The 21,470-nt window shown below is 40.1% G+C and overlaps 1 protein-coding gene across 5 annotated transcripts in view; it reads right to left on the bottom strand.

Annotated features, from left to right (window-relative positions):
* Positions 1 to 21,470, bottom strand: part of brsk2a (BR serine/threonine kinase 2a) — a 170,256-nt gene that overhangs the window by 54,218 nt on the left and 94,568 nt on the right. For all 5 annotated transcript variants that reach the window (XM_005737691.2, XM_005737688.2, XM_005737692.1 and 2 more), the window contains 2 exons: positions 20,866 to 20,960; positions 3,446 to 3,531 (listed from right to left, as the gene is read on the bottom strand). In XM_005737691.2, the coding sequence (XP_005737748.1) occupies positions 3,446 to 3,531; positions 20,866 to 20,960 (181 nt within the window). The remainder of the gene's footprint in view (positions 1 to 3,445; positions 3,532 to 20,865; positions 20,961 to 21,470) is intronic.

Below are 21,470 nucleotides of genomic sequence, written 5' to 3'. Positions count from 1 at the left end.
ACTATTAACTCTTATAGACATACAGTTGTGGTCAGAAGCTTTCAGCGAAGACCAAAAGAACTGTAGACTTACACAAGTTGGGAAGGTCTCTTGGAGCTATTTGGAAACAACTGTAGATTCCAAGATCAACAGTTCAAACAATTGTATGCAAGTACAAGTTATTCAGAAGTGTCACAACTGAATAACTTGTACTTGTCTGGAAGCCCTAAACTGACAACCTCAGATGAGAGGAAACTGGTTAGGATGTTCAGAAACAACCGAGGAACCCCCAAGGCTCAAGCCTGCCAAGAACCGGAAACAACAGTGTCACATGGTGAACAGAGTTTTACATAGCCATAGACTGTGAGGGTGCTAACCAAGATAAAAGCCCCTGTCCCAAAATCCACACCTCTGGGCTCGACCAATATTAGCAGCTGCCTACATGTATAAGCAAAATGTCTTCAAGAAAAAAAGATTTATTGTCAGATATGGCTGTGTAGGTTCTCAGTCATCTAGGTCACGTTAGTCTAAGGAGCTTGGAAAGAAAGCGACTGAACTTTTTCTTGAAGTTTCTTGAAGATGTTTTAGCTCTTATCCAAGAAGCTTCTCCAATTCTAAAGTTCTAAATTTCTAGAACTATATAAAAGTTCTAAATCTAAATTTTACTGTCAAACAAAACAAAAAACGAGCTGTTTGACCACAATGACAAGCAGTATGTTTAGAGGAGTAAACGTGGGGCCTTCAAACCTAACAAAACTATATCAGCTGTCAAGCATGGTAGTGGAATCATCATGTTATGGAGCTTTTTTGCTATGAGTAATACTTGTAGATTGCTCAAAATTGATAGAAAAATTAAGGAATTTTTTCAGCTTCATATCAAGAAAATACCTGTTCCTTGTCCTCTTTAATCTCAGTGATGCCATTGCTTACAACATCCCCTACAATGCCTGCACTTCTGTGCTGGCACTACACTGGTTCAAAAATAGACCATTCTGTGTCAGCTTTGGAAACAATTCTTCTTCCACAGCTACACTTTATTGTGGGGTACCTCAGGGTTCCGTCTTAGGTCCCAACCTGTTCTTACAACTTCTTCTTTGGTCAGAAATCTTGGTGTGATATTTGAATCTGGCTTTAAGATAAGCAAATTAACTCAGTGGTTAAAAATGGCTTTTTCCTTCTCTGATTCAGCTCAGCCCAAAATACTGCTGCTAGGCTGCTCAAAGGCACCTCAAAAAGAAATCATATTAATCTGTTTAAGCTATTCTCCACTTATTGCCAGTGAAGTTTAGAAGTGATTTCAAGATCCTCTGATCTTGCTCTGTAAAGTTGTCTGTAAAGCTCTTCTTGACCTGCCTCCTTTTTACATGTCCAACCTCTTACACAGCTACTTGACTTCTTGTTTCCTCCAGTCAGCTGATCACATGCTTCTGACTGTCTGCTACTCTGGATTTTAAATCATAGGAGTGTTAGCAATGTAGAACAGCATTTCCCTCACAGTGAAGTCTGCTCCTTCCACTGAGTATTTTAAAACTAAACCTAAACTTATTAGGAATTTGAGTTTGTCTGATTTACTCATTGTGTCGCCTATGCTTTTTTTTTCAGCCATGACTGTATATGTTTAGCACCTGCTAGCATACGTTTACTTATTTCTGTTCTCTTTGCCTATTTACTTCTATCAAATATGTGGTACAGCACTTTGGTCAATATAAGTTGGGTTTTTTGGTTTTTACCTTATAAATAAATTAGAGTTTGAGAGCTAGATGGTGGAAACTCAAAGATACATCAAAACTGGTTTTGGAATGAATAAAGCAAGCTAGTGTTAAGCTTCTGGAATAGCTTTCTCAAAGCCCAGACTTCAACTTCATTGAAAATTTATGAACTGTTCTTAAAAGGCAGGTCTGTGCCAGGAAACCAAGCACTTTAAATGAACTCTACCAATTCTATCTACAAGAGTGGTAAAATATCCAGCCAGAATTATGCTACAAGCTTGTTGATGACTACCAAAAACATCTGATTAAGGTGCGATTTGCTAAGGGCCTTTTAACCAAACCTTAGTGGGGGTGTATGCAAATATTTGACCTGTATTTATAATTTTGTCCCCGTGTGGAGGGAATAAATATTTTCTAACTTGTGGACCAAATTCTTGTTTTTTTAAAAGTCATTAAAAATCTATGCTGTGCAATTATTCCACAACAGCTCAAAGAAATCACTGAAAATGATATTACCATGACATTCATGCCCATGATAAGTGTATGTACATTTCTTACAACAACAGATCTTGCACTCCTTGATTGATTGCTTAAGGATTCACAACAACAAACTTAATAAGATCAATACATTTTATGCTAAAAAAAATAAATCATACACTATCTGATTTGTAAGAAATTTTGCATTTCCTAGTTGAGGCTACTTGAAGAATTTCTCCAATATAATTTGTTTCTTTTACCAAAATTCCTCTCAGGCTCCTTTAAATTCTCCATCACCTCTTGTAGACACCCGCAACACCAGTTTAAACAGCTTGTGCCAGCAGAATAATAAGTATTTCAAGCTCTGGGCCTGCAAGCTGCAAACATGCTGTATGTCTATCAATTACTGGCTTTCAGGTGGAGATATCGCACTAAGAATCAGAAACATATTAAGAGAAAAATTACATCACTTGTGCAAAGCTCAGAGTGTATTCAACTCACTCGTGGTGCAAATTTAATCAATTTGTCTTTTGTGACGCTACTAGTGACCATCTGTCAGAAGTCATGAAGCAATGTGCACAAAATGTGATTTTAATAATCCAATTATAGGATGAATCATAATATTTTGCAGTTCCTATCATCTTAAAAGACGACATGTACAGCACTGCATGTCCAATCCTATTTGCTTTGTAAGCTAAAAATGAAAACTAATTGAATTTATTTGGCAAACAGTCCACTATAGATCAAGAGGTCTACTATGAACAACTGATGGGGCTGTCACTCACCACTGCTAAAGCAAGCTGATAAATGTATGAGTGTCTGCATGAGTGTGCGTGCAGTGTTTGTGTGTGTATGTGCAGCTGCTGCAGCAGGCTCTTCGTGGCTAATGTTTCTTAATGCCATGGTGTTGCCTCTGATAAGCACGTCATGGTGTTTACATTACGAAGGCTTCCTCGCCCTATTAGCAGTCCCCTAGCGTGCACAACTAAATTAAATGCTTCATGCCAATACTAATGGAGCATCTATCCCTCTAAGGCTGTAGTTGTTGGCCTGCAATCATAATACACCAATCACAACTGCTCTGCAGACCACCACAATGATTTGTGGCATTTTAACAACTGTTCTGGTGTCCAAAACAGCAGCTGACTGTAAGAATATCTCATAGTCACAAAAGTTGCTACACGAATTTCCTTCTTCTTTTATTGTGTTTGCATTACAATTATGATTTTGTATATTTCACACACATCAAATGTGGACCAAAATCAGCTGGTGATACTTACAAGTATTTTTTATTTTCGTAGACATCGTGTAGCTTTAAAACATGTGGGTGTTCTATGAGCTTCAGAATAGCTATTTCTCGCTCCACCTGTAAGAAAGAAAAAGAAGGAAGAAGAAATTAGTAAAAAGAGTTTTGATTACTGCGTCATCAATGTTGCTACATTCCTAAAAAGACTGCACACCAAGAATATAATTGGGCCTATTAAAAAAATAAATATTCCCGTCTTTCTCTTTTTTAAACCTTAGTACCAAAGTAGTGTAGTACTTTGGTTTAGGTGCAAAGCACTCAATAACCCTAAAAACATCCCCTGATGAGGCACTGCTGAAAGGGTTTCCACCAGTCTGTAACAGTTGTACAAACCAACTGCAGGCAAAGCAGTTTAGCACCTGGAGTCTTCTACTATGAAGTCAAGCTGCTGTAATAGATGCAAATACATCTTTTGGCATAGTGTTTTCAGCATGTGAGCACTAATGGTGCTTTTCCAGATGTCTCAGCCGACAATTCCATAGGCAACCGAATTGTCAGAGTCAATTTTTTTCCAAAAATAGTTTTGAAATATTGCTTGTTGACACAGAACTTCTTTCCACTTTGCTTCAGTCTGTTTTAAGCTTTGTCTCAAAGTGTTCCAGAGCCAATTTAGTGATTTCCATGACAGAATCACATCTGCTTTTAATGCAATGTCATCTGAGTGCCCAAAGATCACAAGCATCCAATAGTGATTTTCAGTATTGGTTCTTTCTGCTGGTTCTTGAAACATCTGATATGTTTTTTATATTGTGAATAAAATGGGTTTATGCGATTTGTAAATCATTACATTCTTTTCTATTTTACACACACAACTTTTTGGAATAAGTAAACTAAGGAAAGGACCTGACTGTTACTTTCTAGTGAGAGAACGGACAAAGATAAGCTTTGATCAGACTCGGAGCTGGTTAGCTTCCCAGCCAGTAATAACTGCTATCTCATGTTTGCTTCAAAAACAGATGGAAACAGGTTGCATATGCCTTATCTTACACATTCTCTTCCAAAACAAGCCTTGAAAACACTGTAACATTTCATAATCCATTGGTTTTTCTGACGTGAACACAAGTCTGTTTGTTTCGATAAGAAATGTGAGGAATTCCACATTTGAACACTGTCCACGGACTGGCTCTTACCCACAGTCAACAACACAAAGCATAGGTCAATATGGGTCAAAATGTGCACTCAGGTACATGAACATTGCCCACAAGAGGCTTCTTTACACTCGAGTTATTGACTGTACTGTAAATATAAACACTACTGTGCCCAGAAGAAACAGACAGCTGAGACAACTAAAGTCCCTTTTGTTTAATTTTGTGTACAGAGCTACTAGGTGACATGTACACTGTACAAAGCAAAATTTCACCAAAATCCAGCTGATCACTCTGGATTTGTATCACCATCTCCAGAGGTCTTTGTCAGCATGTACAGCTGCCACTGAAAATCAGCATGCAACCCGCTTCGAGAGAATCCACCACTGCTCTTCAGCACCCTGTCCTCCTGGTCTCCTCTCGGCCATCAGCTCACCCTTCCACAGTTCTTGCCCATCTTCCCTTCCACCTTCAGCATCTAACTTTGACTGACAAGGATGAAGATGAAAGAACAGCGCGAGTTAAAGGCTCCTCTCTCAATCTCATCAAAATCAATTTCACTATGTCATTTGACTGTGACAGCCTTCACATTGCTTTAATGTCATACTCAGCGTGGCTTGGCTTTATGAACACTCGTGTGGAATGAAGTCAAAACTGTGATCTGCCAGCTAACTATGTTCTCATTAAATTCTCCAAAGCTCTTTGTTCAATAAGTAATATGCACAGATCTCCAAGTCTTATTGACTTATATACTCACAATGCTTTAATTTCAAAACAGGTTTTGTTGGTGGTCTCTGCTCAGTCTGTGATTGTGGTATACCTTTACACACAATTCATATTTCTCAGGCAAATAACTTTGTATCTGGCAAAAACACAATTAAAAAAAACTGCTTAAATACATTCAGTCTCTCCAAAGAAAATGCAGTGCAGCGTTTTATTATTCAAGCTGGGCCTAACAAAAACAAAAAAAACAAAACCCACAAGAGAATAAAAAGCTATATAAAATATATTAGAAAAACTAGGCACATGTCTGAGTCTGAAAAGGGTATAAAGGGATAATTACCACTGGTATGAAGAAGCAGCATGAGAAAAAGCTAGGCTAATCAGGGTTAATCCAGACACTAATGAGTGCTATCAGCAGCACGACACTATGCCACTTTCTCACCTGAGGCTAAGGTGCGTTGTTAAGAATGAGCCCATGGTGGCTAGCTCGCTAGCTGGCAGTAGGCTCCCTGCAAGGAGACTAATGCTAACCAGGACTCGAGATGAGCTGTGGAAATCCTACAGGGCCGACATCCTAAGCTTCTTTTAACACCTCCTTTTAGTTAATTGAAAAAAAGAGAAATGAGGCTTAATGTGAAGACTTAACTGAACAACAGTCTGCTTATTGCAAGATTTGGTGTTGATTAACATACTATTATAAATCTGTGAAGCAACCTTTGCTCTTTCTAGTAATGCCTTTTTTCTTTAAGTATCCTACAGTTATCAAAAGGTGACTGGAAAAATATGGTTATTCCTCATTTGCTTTCTTCTGGAAAAGGGGTCACACAGTATGTGTTCTGTTCATGCAGTGGATTCATGCATACCTAATGCATGAAACACATACAAAGGAGGAACACCAACGGTTTCTGCATTTATCCACACAGCCACTAACTGCCCACTCACTCAAATACACACACTCTGTAACTTCATGCTAGTAATAAACAATACCAGGTGGCCATTCCCCATCTTGGCCTGGCTCCTGTGCATGCCACAGTCTCTCATTAAATTTCACATCTGTGAGTGTGGACAATTCTCTCCAGTCGCCATTTCTCCATGGGACTTCATTAGGCCTTTATTAGCAGGCACTTGGACATTGTTCACCAAGATGCACACATGCACCTAAACAGAGGTTAGATGAAGACACTCTTTTTATCTTGTCTTGTGTTCTTTTTTTGTTTGGCAGTTCAAATTACAGCAATTTCTGGTCAATTTCTCGATAACAAAACGGGTCTGCAAGGCAGGAAAAAAGACGCCTCACCAGAAAAAAGGGGTCGAATGTAAAGCAGTGTGGTTATTGTTGTGAAGTGGACATCATTAGCAGAAGACATCAGAACAGGAGCTTGTTAGTGAAAGAGCTGATTGGCACACTTCGACCCACAGTGTCACATCCTGCCACAATAGATGAATCAATAGGAAGGAACAGCAACAGTGATTTTTTTAAAAGATGTTAACTAAGACAACAACTGCAACTACAGTTAAGCTGTAATAAAAAAGCAAGCTGTATGCTGAAAGAAAAAGTCTCATGGTCCTAATGGTCTTGATGCTGTTCGGTCTAAAAAGTACAGCTTATATGATTTATTACCTTTACTACAATTTGCAAGCAAAATGTAGATGCTGCAATAGAATAATACGCATATGTGAGGGAGAAAGGCTGAGAAGGCTGTAGCTACTTGGAAAAATAAGACAAAAGGAGTAAGTGGTGTCACTCCAAATTCAGAGGATGGCAGCCAGTTTAGCATAGTTCCATCAGCTTGCTATTGATTTGTTAAATTACAGCCCTGGATCTAAATGACCGAATGGATGAGCAAACAAATGAGTGGCAACATCAATAGTTTTATCACCATGGCCAGTGATAGAGGCCAGGGGATTACAGGCATGCAGACAACAACAAAGACGCAAAGAAATTAGGTTCATGTCGCATGTGATAGAATGACCAAACACAGAAGCCAGCCCAAAATCTCAAAGGGTGAAATACTGGATCACAGGCTCTGTCATCTCTCACTCTCCACTTATTGCACCTCACACCATTTTTCCAGCCTGCCTCTCTCACCCCACAGAAGGAAAACACAGACATTTCTGTCACCTCCCCAGGCAAGTGAGTGAATGGCCCCTTGATACTGAGATCTAAGGATCAAAGTCAGCAGGGCAGCCATGTGTGTCAGATAAAAAAAAAAAAGGGTGGCTATGCTAACAGTGAGGCTGTAGTGCGTGCAAAAGCTGCTGGGTGGATTAAAAAAAACAAAACAAAGGAGAGACAGGGGAGGGTGTGTGGATGTGGAAGGGATAAAGGAAAAGCCATGTAATTCTCTCCAACGGAGAACAGCAAAAGAAAAGTGTTATGAAATGGGGGGAGGAGCAGTGGCGCCAGCTTGAGCCATCTTCCCTGCACATCACCACCCCATCTCCTGGGTCTTTTATTGTTAATTAACACAACATGGGGAAAGGACAACCTGTTTAACATTGCCATGCACCAAGCAGAGTGTGAATGATAACACAAGGCAGCAACGTAACGAGTTACAAGCATCAAAAGACGCGAGAGACCTCTCCACTTTAATAGCTTTACTTTGGGGAACAAACCAAATATCGACATTAACTGACAACAATGATTTTTTTTTATGTTTCCATATTTCTCAGCGTTTTGAAAGATGTGTAAAATATAGGATTATGATGGCATGAGTCATGGTTTAACATTAATCTATTATATTGTTTTCCAACAGCTTTGTGCCAGAGATCGTTATCTTTACAGCATAACGTCTTTTTTCCCCCCGAATATGTATTTTCATACAGCTCAGCTTTATAATTCAAAGATTACTTTTTTAAAACAAAGCAGTTTTTACTCTTAATCTACCAGTCTTCAACATTATACAAGTAGATATCATGTTTCACTCTACATTATGATATTTATATATATAGTTACTATTTTAGGGTAATGATAGAATGAACAGTTAACATATGGGGAAAATAGGCGTAAGATCTGGATGGGGTAACGGCTGTAGAGAAGGAGACCTGGTCTAACTGTTAGGGAGCAGAAGGGGAGGAGACAACACAGCTTGGCTACTGGCTCACAGACAAAACCAGTCAGCTTGTCAGCATTCATACTTGTGACATGTGGATACATTACTCTATGCTGCACACACACTGTACACATACACTCCACTGATCATGGCAAGCCAAGAGCCACCTCCATCCATCCATATGTCGGTCAGTGAGCCAGTAGGGCAGAATAAGGGACAGGAGGTAGCCAAGCTGGTGTGCATGCAAGCATGTGTGTGTGTGTGTGTCTGTGTTCTTGCACATGCATGTTAGTTGGAAGGAGTTGATTCGCTGAAGACTGCTGCATGTCAGTCTTGGTAACCAGCATATAAGGACATCTGTTTCAAGGACAAACACAAACTATCTACAAGCTACAACATCGCAGAGGGCATCAGTCTGTAATGTGTCCCAAATCTACTTCTTGTGCAGGGAATAATCACTAACTTTGAGATGATATTAATGTGTGCTTCTGGGGGAACCTGCTTATCCAAAATTGGTTTGGAAATTTACAAAGACAGGCTCGGGGCAGTGGATTTAACAGTGTTTGTTGAGGTGAGGCGTGTGCGCATTAGGTAGCTGCGTTATCTCTCACAGCTGAGCTGGTCGCACTGGGAGCAAAACAAACACAAAATAAAATCATTTATTTGTATGATCCCATTTCAGTGAAAGTTTTTGAACTGAAAAAAGTAATCTCTCTCTACTTTCATCTTTTTCTGTTTATCACTTCTCCGTCCTTGTGGACCACACAAATACACAAATGTAAAATACACTGATACATACGCAGTCAGTCAGTGCAGCAGGTTTTTCTCTGATAATCACTTTATCAGTCATCCTTTGTGAAGCGGAGGTAAATTCCCTACACGGGGGAGTTTGATCAATGCCAGAGACATGTAAATCGATCTGGACATAGTCTCTGCTAGCTGGCTAGTCCTTATCCTTTATCCATCTTCCAACCTTTGAAATTGTGCTCATTACCCCTTCCCACCCAAGACCAATTCTGGTATCACTCCTCCTCTTCATCTTCTTCTGCTGGCCCTCATTTATTCTCAGTTTCTCTCATTCTATCTCTCTAATCATGTCTGTGATGTGTTCCTGTGCTGTTGACAGATTCATCAGGCTGGCACTTAGACCAGTGGCAGGCCATATCATTTCACCCTAACAGACATGTCCCTGGATAACCTTGGTCCTAATAATGTCTAATAGCAGAGGTGCTTTAGACCCTGCGGACACTGGGTCTAATCATGAAAACCTCTTCAAATCCACTGCATGAGCTTATGGATGCGCTTGAAGGACACATGCTAAAGAGTCGCAGAGACGACGTGTGATTGCTTATGTGAATGACTATGCATGTTTTTTCTGCGAAAGCCACATGCAGAACGAGCAATTTAACAGTGACAGGCAGGCAGTGGATCGCTTTGGCAGCAAAGTTTTTTTGTTTTGGTTTTTTTTGGTTATTGTCAATTCATTCGTTTATGTCACTCACTAATTTCACAAGACGGGACTGGTACGGTGACCTTGGATTGTGGAGAGATGTGAAATGTGGATTAATGAAGTGGCTTTCATAGACACTGAGGGTAGAGCTCAGAACAGAATGTAATGATGAGATCTGAAGGTCGCCTGTACAGTATCACTTACACTAGGGTAAAGCTAATAACTTACTGTTGTCTATATTTGAGGCTAATAAAATAGTTGCTGCTGCTGTTCAGGAAAGTGGATTATCTAACTATTCTGACAAATTTGCATTAAATGCCTTATTTACATTAAATTCTTGTAATTCTTTTTAGAAGAAAAAGCTGCACACACAAATGTTAATGTTTAGTTTTGCCACTAGTAAGCTAGTGGTCATTCTGGTTTGCACTGGTTTGTAAAGTGATGTGCAAAAACAACAACTTACAGAAAGTAGGTAATGAAAAATTGACAGGGATAATTTGGTGCGGTAATTCAGGCAGACATAGGTGATGAGCTGATGTGATTTACTTACCAACTAATTAACTTCACATATGAATACGTGGCTTATTTACTGACACATAAACTGCAGACAGACAGAGAAGTCAATACTGTATACAGAAGAAGTCAATAAGTAAGAGTGGTCAGCTGAAACAACTTAAATTAGCTCAAAACTTTGGAAATAAGTTCAGAATGAATCTCACATTGTAATGAGGGAGTTGTTTTAGCATTCACACTTGTTAATTAGGCGATACAGTGAGTATTAGACATATTTAAAGAAACACAACAGGCACAAGTTCTCTGTTAGTACTGCACATTATTACCACTTCATTATATAAATGGCATATGCAATAATATAGTGTCCAAACTAATTTACAGTACACGCCTGCACTTATGCCTTGTAGTCATGTATACAGGGAGTGCAGAATTATTAGGCAAGTTGTATTTTTGAGGAATAATTTTATTATTGAACAACAACCATGTTCTCAATGAACCCAAAAAACTCATTAATATCAAAGCTGAATGTTCTTGGAAGTAGTTTTTAGTTTGTTTTTAGTTTTAGCTATTTTAGGGGGATATCTGTGTGTGCAGGTGACTATTACTGTGCATAATTATTAGGCAACTTAACAAAAAACAAATATATACCCATTTCAATTATTTATTTTCACCAGTGAAACCAATATAACATCTCCACATTCACAAATATACATTTCTGACAGTCAAAAACAAATCAGCGACCAATATAGCCACCTTTCTTTGCAAGGACACTCAAAAGCCTGCCCTCCATGGATTCTGTCAGTGTTTTGATCTGTTCACCATCAACATTGCGTGCAGCAGCAACCACAGCCTCCCAGACACTGTTCAGAGAGGTGTACTGTTTTCCCTCCTTGTAAATCTCACATTTGATGATGGACCACAGGTTCTCAATGGGGTTCAGATCAGGTGAACAAGGAGGCCATGTCATTAGTTTTTCTTCTTTTATACCCTTTCTTGCCAGCCACGCTGTGGAGTACTTGGACGCGTGTGATGGAGCATTGTCCTGCATGAAAATCATGTTTTTCTTGAAGGATGCAGACTTCTTCCTGTACCACTGCTTGAAGAAGGTGTCTTCCAGAAACTGGCAGTAGGACTGGGAGTTGAGCTTGACTCCATCCTCAACCCGAAAAGGCCCCACAAGCTCATCTTTGATGATACCAGCCCAAAGCAGTACTCCACCTCCACCTTGCTGGCGTCTGAGTGGGACTGGAGCTCTCTGCCCTTTACCAATCCAGCCACGGGCCCATCCATCTGGCCCATCAAGACTCACTCTCATTTCATCAGTCCATAAAACCTTAGAAAAACCAGTCTTGAGATATTTCTTGGCCCAGTCTTGACGTTTCAGCTTGTGTGTCTTGTTCAGTGGTGGTCGTCTTTCAGCCTTTCTTACCTTGGCCATGTCTCTGAGTATTGCACACCTTGTGCTTTTGGGCACTCCAGTGATGTTGCAGCTCTGAAATATGGCCAAACTGGTGGCAAGTGGCATCTTGGCAGCTGCACGCTTGACTTTTCTCAGTTCATGGGCAGTTATTTTGCGCCTTGGTTTTTCCACACGCTTCTTGCGACCCTGTTGGCTATCTTGAATGAAACGCTTGATTGTTCGATGATCACGCTTCAGAAGCTTTGCACTTTTGAGACTGCTGCATCCCTCTGCAAGATATCTCACTATTTTTGACTTTTCTGAGCCTGTCAAGTCCTTCTTTTGACCCATTTTGCCAAAGGAAAGGGAGTTGCCTAATAATTATGCACACCTGATATAGGGTGTTGATGTCATTAGACCACACCCCTTCTCATTACAGAGATGCACATCACCTAATATGCTTAATTGGTAGTAGGCTTTCGAGCCTATACAGCTTGGAGTAAGACAACATGCATGAAGAGGATGATGTGGACAAAATACTCATTTGCCTAATAATTCTGCACTCCCTGTAGTATGTGACTGAGAAAAGGATGGAGGAAAGAACGTCCTTGAGAGTGTTCGCACAACGGGGTCATTAGCTAACAATCCCCCTCAGAAATGTAGATGCAGGAGCTGATGAAGTTAAAAGTGTTCTGCTTTTGATGTTCGACACACTGACCAGTCATTAACATATTTGGAGCAAATGTACGTGTTTATTTGCAACAGCTAAACGTGAATAAAAGCGAGTAAATATATGCAAATTAGCCTGGAAGATACTTTACCAATTGATGTCCTCACTTCAGTGGTCAAAAAACAAAACTGGCACGCGCACGCGCGCACACACACACACACACACACACACACACGCACGCTGAATTATATAAACAACACTAAATGGGAATCGTGCTAATGTTTGCTCTTTTCTAAATTTCCACCACGCTGTACAAATAGTAGTGAATTTATTCACAATAATGAAGACAACTGCATCGTGCTGGAGGTTGATATCTTGCAGTAAGCCCAATCACAGGCCATTGGGCTATGGGCCAAAAGCATATTTATATAGGGAACACGTTGAGAATTCTATGCAGCACATTGGACGTAAAATATGAAAGTAAAGATAGAGGTTGGAGTATTTTCCTCTAAAAGGAACACGATGTACCTACTTAAACAGGTGGATAAAGGATTCTACCGACATTCAGTGGTTGAAAAGGAAGACAAATTCACGCTCGACAGGGAGAAAAGCATAAATAAATAGCCATGAAAAGCTATCTGAACTGTGGAGGGGAACTCAGCTGATCTCTTCAATGAAATCATCTCCCTACATAAGGGGGAAAGAATATGCCCTTTGCTCACAAAGTAAAAGAAAAAAGAAAAAGAAAAAAAACTAAAGCAACAACAAATAAAAACGCAAATAAAGCTTTCTCATCTATCTGACAACACAGCAGCTGTTGCCTTTGAAGAGGGGAAACAAATGCCATCGATTCAGACGTCTGTCTGTCTCCTGTCGAGCTCAATGGGGGATCCTGCTGTATCTTCTGTTCTGCTATCCTGCATTTCATTATTTCGAGTCTGCACTCCATCTCTGTTTTATCAGGATAAGGCATATGAAAGGTAAAATCACTCAAACAACACTGCATGTGTTTGATGAGCTTTGTCGCCACAGTGAGCAGCAGCAAAGCAGCAGTCAAGAGCCGCACAGGTTTTACGTGCCGGATGCTTAATATTCCAAGTACCAGTCAGAAGTGTGTAAACCTCAGTGTCTGGTGTCTTCAGTCAGTGATATTGACCCATGAGTTATACAGTCGCACAAGTAAGGCTAAAACTTTCTTTCAACTTCAAAACCAGTCTTCGGGCACTGGAGGCAAAATCTATTCTCCATTTCATCAGAGCCTCTTTGCCACTCAGTACAGACGGTGAAAAAACTGATTTGGATGATTAGAAAGCAATTGAAGTGTCCTTCATCGTGACTGATAGCGGGCAAAGAACAAGGCCGAATATGGGGAAAAAATACTCTTCTTTAGGTCCCTACAGGATGCTGTGAGGAAACTGGGAGACCAAAAAAAAAAAAAGAAACGGGGCACTTTTCTCATATTTTTGATAAGAACTTTAGAATCAAGCTGTTCTCACAACAGCTCAGCCAGGTTGAGATCTGGTGACTGCTTCATTAAAAAGCCAGCTGACCACTTCTTCTCTTATATTTCTTGCACAGTTTGGAGCTTCGGGTCACTGCCCTGTTGATAGAGAAAAATGTCTCCAGTCAAGCTGTGCCCACAGAGTATGGCATGTAGCAAAATGGAGCAATCTTTTATCCTGTAAAATCCTCCAATTTCTTCCACATGCTTGACAGATGTCATGCACTCTTATAAAATCGTTTATTTGCTTTATGTCTCAAAAATATTTAATGCAAAGATCTCAAACCTGTGTCTGTGAGAGTTTCTGTCCAAAGTCTTTGTTGTTTTTTAACTTTGGACAGCCCTAGATCCAGCTTTTCTTTGAAACTCTGCTTGGTGGCTTCTTCAATACTGCAGGCTGAGGACCTGTGAGGCATCTATTTTTCAAACACAGACACTGATGCTCGTATACTCCATGCTCGATAGGGCCACAGAATCCCCCACTTTTCTTTCTATTTTGGACAGAGCCATTTTGTGTTGCTCTGTGATGGTAAAAGTACTCCCAGTTGTACGAAATCTTCACTGTTGCAGTCCAATTCAGAAGAATTTTTCTTTCCAACATTTACAACGTGTCCAGTAGCATGCATATGCATGTCATGCAAGCACCCAACCTAAGCATACTCTATATCAACAGCAGAATTGAGCGGAAGCACAGCTGAGAAACAAAGTTGGTAATTCTATGGTCTTTCTGTGCAGTCAACCTGTTAAAATCAAACCAAGTTAAGTCCTAGTTTCTGGCTCAGCACCAGACAAAGCTGATGGATCAACACGGCAAGGCACGATATATGAAACCCATTTATTTTAAAGGGTGTCTGTGCACACTCAGAGGCACGGCCATGCACACGAACAGATAAACACACATTAAGTTAAAGAGGATGTGTGTATGTTGGAGGCATTTCTATATCCAACTCACTTGCGGCAATACAGAGATGGGAGAGAAGGGACAATCTATAATCATTAGGAGGGAAAAGAAGAGATGGCAGAGAAAGAAAGCTACAGTGCTGTCACAGAGGTGTCGGGATAACAAGATTAGAAGTTGTGTGATTCATCTGTGGCCATGGCATTCTGCTCCTCACCCGCCCACCACAATCTCTGTCGGTTGGTGTGCTGAACCTTGATTCCTTGTCTTTCTGTGACTGTTTTATTTGAAATTATTATTTTACAATCTGCGCATTTAAAACTCAGATACTATAGTGTCATATAGACAGTCTAAAAGGAGTTTTTCTTTCATTTCAGGGCATCTGTATTATGTACTAAGACATGTAGACTTCACAAATTATACTAGATATGTTCATTTGTGAAAATCCACATAATCAAACAGCCCTGATCTTGTTAATTAACTCTAAATATTTCTGCCTTTATTCGCACCAAAGCTGTGGCATTGTCGTGCTGTTCTCGGCTTATAGTCCTCAGTGCAGTGTTTCAAATATTTGCTTAAGGGGGCAATTATACTGCACACTGCTGCATCTCCAAACTACTTTTCAATTTCTTGGGTGCACATTTCACATTTAAACTGAGCTGACTTACATCAAGGACAGAGTTAGAAAACCACCTTACTGACCTTATGGTCTTTAAAAGCCATCAAAATGAGCATGGCTATGTAGCAATGTCTACCTCATAAGACATCCATGTAAAATGTTCCAACTTCATATTCACCACCCTCTCTAACCCTCCCCCGACCCACTCACACTCTTCCCTCCCTATCTTCCTTCATCCTGCACTTCATCCCTCCTCTCCCTCTCTTCCTTTCGCTCTCTGAGCTTGGGGACAGTAGAGTGACTTTGAAGTTGTGCTGCTTCAGGAGGAGAGAGGGAGTCAACTCTGGCTAATTAGTTGTCCTTATCCCAACAGCAGCAGCAGCAGCCACCAGCTCGCTGGCTCAGAGGAAGAAAACAGAGCAGGCATCAACAGCAACTACCAACTGCTGCATGTTAAAGATACCCTGATCCCTCTGCTAACGGCTAGTAACAATAATACTCACCCTAAGACTGAACTGCAGATTTATCGGAGTTGCTTTTTTCATATACAGTATAATGACAGGCAGTATGGTAGAAATATGTTACAGTGAATCCTCTTTTTTTCAGGGAAAACTTCAAAATCATTATGTGATTACATGAAATCACATAATGTCTCTAATGTTATGGTAGTTTCATTTTAATCTAGAGAGACAGAATATCAACTAAAATCCAGAAAAAAGACACTTTATGCAAAAGCTATAAATTAATTTACGTGTCATTGAAATACAGTATTTGATCCCCAAGCAAAACACAACCAAGACTAATTGGTCACCAGATTTGCACACATCTCAGGAAGGATGTTGGCCCACTCCTCTTTACAGAAACTCTCTAAATACTTTAGGTTTCTTGGCGGCCCCTTGGCAACTTGAAGCTTTAGCTCCCTGCACAGATTTCCTGTAGAGTTGAGGTCTGGAGACTAGCTAGGCCATTCAATGACCTTAATGTGCTTCTTCTTTAACCACTTCTTTGTTGCCTAGACAGTTTTTTTCTGGCTCTTTTTTTATGCCTGACACTTCTGTCCTCCATTTGTCTGGAAAAACACTGTCTGCACTGATGAATCTGCTGCAAGACTTAGATCTATGCTTTCGTGCTGTTTACAACAAGTTTCAACCCAACCACCCAACAGCATAAAAACACCATGATACAAGGAAAGATCCAACTTTCCTTGTATCAACAGCTCAGGATGCTGCTGGAGGTATAATGCTGTAATTCTTACCACATTTAGGCCAATTTGAACCAATTTGAACACCACAGCTTATCTCAGTATTGTTACTGACCATGTCAATCCCTTCATGACAACAGTGCACCTATTTACTTCCAGAAGGATTACCCACCATGTCACAAAGCTCATCTCAAAATGATTTCTTGAACATGACAATGGGTTCACTGTTCTGAAATGACCTCAACAGTCAAACCAGTGCAGCATCTTGTGGTGGAAGGGGTAATTCCCATCATGGATATGCACCCAACACGTCATGTCAATATGGATCATGTTGAATCTATGCCATGTAGAATTAAGGCAGTTTTGAGGGCAGGGAGTGTGTGTGTGTGCGGTAGGGATATGGTTGAAATGGAAGCTGGATTTGTACTCTTACGCTGGAAGTGAACACAAAGGGCCATGCCATATGTGGGAATGTCACAGTTAATAGATCAAGAAGAAAACAGGAACTTCTGACAAGAAATGCACAGAGATGTGGTGTCCCCACAAAGACATCTGTGTTATATTTTCCCAGCAGGGTTTCTCCCAACATGTCCATCTCTCTTCTTACTACAGTTCCCTTTTGCTTTCTCTCAACCTCATGGCCTGATCTCATAGAGACATGTCCAAAGTAGAGGGAGGTAGAGAGAGAACTGACTGAGATTCAGAAACATCAACTATTCCCTTGAGATACCCACAAGCACTCAGATTCATGCACAAAATGTTGGTTCTCTCTTAGTATCGGTTTGCCTTACTTCATTCAGTTTGGCCTCAGTGCGAAAGTCTGCTGACATACTGTCATATGTGCACGTACTGTGTATTCTCTCTCTGTCTTTTTCTCTCTCATTCCAAACATGACAGGCAACCACTTCCCGCTGACGGAGACTCTTATTATTATTCAAGTAACTCCATTGTTAGCTTTTCTGCTTAGAAGTGAAAAAACATTGGGCCGCACTTGCTCTTTGAAGTAGTCAAGGCTCATTCCCTGGTTACAAACTGACATAAAGTTCATAGACGCATGCATTAACCAAGACAATTCAATGTCTTTCTGGTCCTTAGTGTCACAGTCTGTAGGGTTATGGAATAAAGAGTTCAGCATTAGTTATATAAAGTTCAACACACTGAGAGTGTAGAAAAGACCTCTCTGCCAGATACTCCGAGACAATTAATTCAACCCATCTCCTCATCTCCACAGACCCCTGACTCCCAAGGCCAGTCATAAGAAGGACAGACGGAGAGGGATGACATAGGTCGTGGAGGATGTGCACATGCTCATACTAAAGAACATGCAGATGTTGCTATGGCACATGTGCACACATTCCTCTGCACATTTGTGTGTGGCCTATATTTGTCTATGAGTGTATGCATGCATACAAAGTATATCTGTCATCAGGAGTGTTGCAAATACACATGCACACACACACACACACACACACCTGTCTGGGCGAGTCAGACTCTCCCCTAATGGCACCACGGGGACCCAAGACATTAGCATATTAAAAGGTGACATTTCACAGCCTGCGCTATGCAGGAAGCTACAGCCCGATCATTCTGACAGTCTGACAGCCAAATATGCAGTCCGAAGAGCAGACACATGAGAGTATGGGTTGCGACACAATGGGAATATGGGAAAACCTCGACTAGATTTGAGCTGGAAAACACCTGTCCAGTCATAGTAGGAAGCCCCAAAACATGAGAATGAATTTGTAATCTAATTTGTGAGATCAGTGTTAGGTGTAATTTGTGGTCCCGCAAATGTGTCCATCTGTGTATTCATTACTATTTGGACAGCAAACAGAGAGAGGTTTTCACCCACAGCGAGCGTGCTGCTGTGTAGTCACCCAATATCCCACCTATGGGGATTACTTATGTGCTGATCAAATGCTGATTGGATGATGATGATAGCTCACGCACTGGTTGTACCACGTTTTTTTTGACACCGCCGCCATCAGACAACAAGATAAGATAACTCTTTATTGTCATTGCACAGTCATACATAGTACAATAGTACAATGAAATTGGAAAACTGTCCTACGTCGGTACTCCATGTAACACGACACATCACAACGCAACACAAACAACACAACACAGTATAATAACTTAGTAATAAAAAAGAAGAATAAGTGTATTTGTCTTGCACACTGTTATTATTGCACATTAATTATTATTGCACCTTGTTATAAATATAAATATTATTGTTATCGTTTTAAATTTTTTTATGTCCCCTTAAAAAGTCCAGGTAGGTAGCCAGTCAGGTCAGCTATTTGCATTGATCAGGGCTATTGCCCTGTTGTAAAAGCTGTCCTTGAGTCTATTTGTTCGGGACCTCAGCAGCCTGAACCTCCTGCCAAACAAACACTCTCTCCAGGTCGACGAGGAGTCCATAACTGCTACCAGACTGCCTTCAACTATACCTGCTCAAGCATTAAAATAAGCATAATGTGTTCCAAAACTAGCAGGAAATTTACATGTAACTTGTAACATGTAAGTTTGGTAATGAGTCATGCCATTAGATTTCCAGACTGTGAGAACGGCTGAGTTGTACTTGAGTTACATCCCATATGGAAAAGATATATATAAATCTTATAAAGTTTGTATCTGTCTTGTGTGAAACTTGTATGAAAAGCATATAAGAGTGAAAACTGATATAAGATCCCTTGAAAAATTATATAAATAAAACTTGTATGTTTTGGATACTTACTAAAAACAATATATGAAAGTAATGAGAAAGTGGCCACTTTCATGAGTAAATCATATAAGTTTTTACTATTGCTTTTCCATATGGGATGGCTCTGACAAAGCAACAGCATACAATCTCACACACCATTTCCATGTAAACAGTGTTACAGGTTAGCAACAACAGGCACAGGTAGACACAAACACACTGACATTTTAGCATGTGATCCAAAAATACTGACTTGCAGCATGAGTGGAAAAAACCTAGAATCTCTTTTTATACATGTAGAATAATGCTGATAAATTTGAATTTTTGTAGATACATATTCTCCAAGACGTAATTCAGTTCTCACTGGCACATACACTACACCTGCTGTTACACACACACACACACACACAACAGTCTACACTGCTGAGACAAGACTGACAATGGCTGAGGTCAGTAATTGGCTCTGAATTGCAGCTTCAGCAAAAGACTCGGTCCTGTTGGAAACCTGTCAGTATTTGGCATCTGTTACCCTCATTTTCCTTTGCAGGACAGCAAGATGTCACCTAGCTCACCGACATGTGTTACAATAGTTCCTCTACTTCTGCTACAATACGTCTGTCAGAGCTGAAGCTCTCACAGAAATGACCTGCCTGTCTTTCATGAGAACATTAAGACTGCATGTTGAATGGGATAAGAGGCAGAACAGAGAGATACTTCAAGAGCAAATCAGCAGCAAGCAAAGAGCAAAACAGACTCTGACACAGCAAGAAGCTGATAAATACAGACCGTTTATCAAATAACAATATCCAAGGACAGAGAATTTTTCATCTGTAGTTGAATAATGATGCCACGTGAAGCGATCCAAAACTGAGGGATTTTCCATTTTCAGATAACCTTTACTGTGAGCAGACCCATTCTCCTCCTGCTTTCCAGCTCATAAGCCAACAATTACAGCAAGCACTTGTCTCTGCGTGTATCCTATAACTACCATTTTCAGGTTGTAGTGTCTCTGAGTTGCCCTCGCTCTTCTTCTTCTCTTTAGTTTCTTTACAACTATTCCATCAAAACAAGGGACAATGTTGCACTGAATGGAACTTCCCAGCAGGAGTCCTATGATGCAATGACAAAAAAAAGAAAAAAAAAAATTCTATCCTACTGTATGCCTTAAAAAGAAACAATGCAGACTTACTAGTAAAAGCATACTAATTATAGTCACAGAAAGCCGCTTTGCTGTTGTGCATTAGAAGCTCTGACTCTTGCTTGATGGGGGAGCTAAGCAGCTGACTCTTTGAGTCTGAAATGCGTCACTACCTCAGCATGTGATTCCACTCTGTGATATAAACTGCTAATATTTAAGAATTTTTGCAAGATCAGCTGTTGATTTTTTTTTTGAAACCTTGGTTCTGCTGAGGAAGTCCACTAGCTTAGTATACTATCCATCCATCAACTGTGGGAACATGACAAATAATAAAGTTTACGGTAAGATAGTAAGGCAAAAACAATACAGAAAACTAAATTATTTTTTCATTTGCACTAACCATCTTCATCAGAAAGTCCGAAGACTAAGAGCCACAAACATACCTTCATTAGTACTGACTCGCTGAGTTTCTCACGGTTCACAATCTTAATGGCGACTTTCTGGCATGTTACACAGTGGACTCCAAGTTTGACCAACCCTGGAAAAAAAGGAAATACACATTTCATTAGTTCAGACACTCTGCTGAATATGAATTTCCACTGAAAACATTAGGAAAAGTCCTAAAATGGGCTGTGATTCTTAAAAAACACACTTAAAAAAAAATTCTCTTGTCAAGTGCATTGACAAGAATAATATAAAGCAGCTGAGGACCAAATGTTGCTAATGCTTGTAATGACTTGTGAAGTGTACACAGAGCCTTAAATTAACTGCCCTCTGGGGTTTATTTGAGTCATAAAGGCAGTAAGTGAGCAGGCCATTTGCTCTATTGATTCCGATAATGTATTAAACCACTGTAATGCAGTAATGTTAATTCATCTAAAATGGCAACAAACAATAGGATTATAAAAAAAGAATTACAGGATAAAAAACTAATTATCAACCAGCATCCAAAATGACATGAATGAAGAAAAACTGCACGGAGCTGTAGTGAGAAACTGAAAGTAGAGTGGCATATTTCAAAAACACAGCAGAAAACATTACCATTTTC

Source organism: Pundamilia nyererei, unplaced genomic scaffold, assembly GCF_000239375.1.
Source record: "Pundamilia nyererei isolate P.nyererei 1_Seehausen unplaced genomic scaffold, PunNye1.0 scaffold00078, whole genome shotgun sequence".
NCBI classification, from domain to species: Eukaryota; Metazoa; Chordata; class Actinopteri; order Cichliformes; family Cichlidae; genus Pundamilia; species Pundamilia nyererei.
The sequence above is the reverse complement of the archived record's forward strand: the minus strand, read 5'-3'. Positions and strand labels throughout refer to the sequence as shown.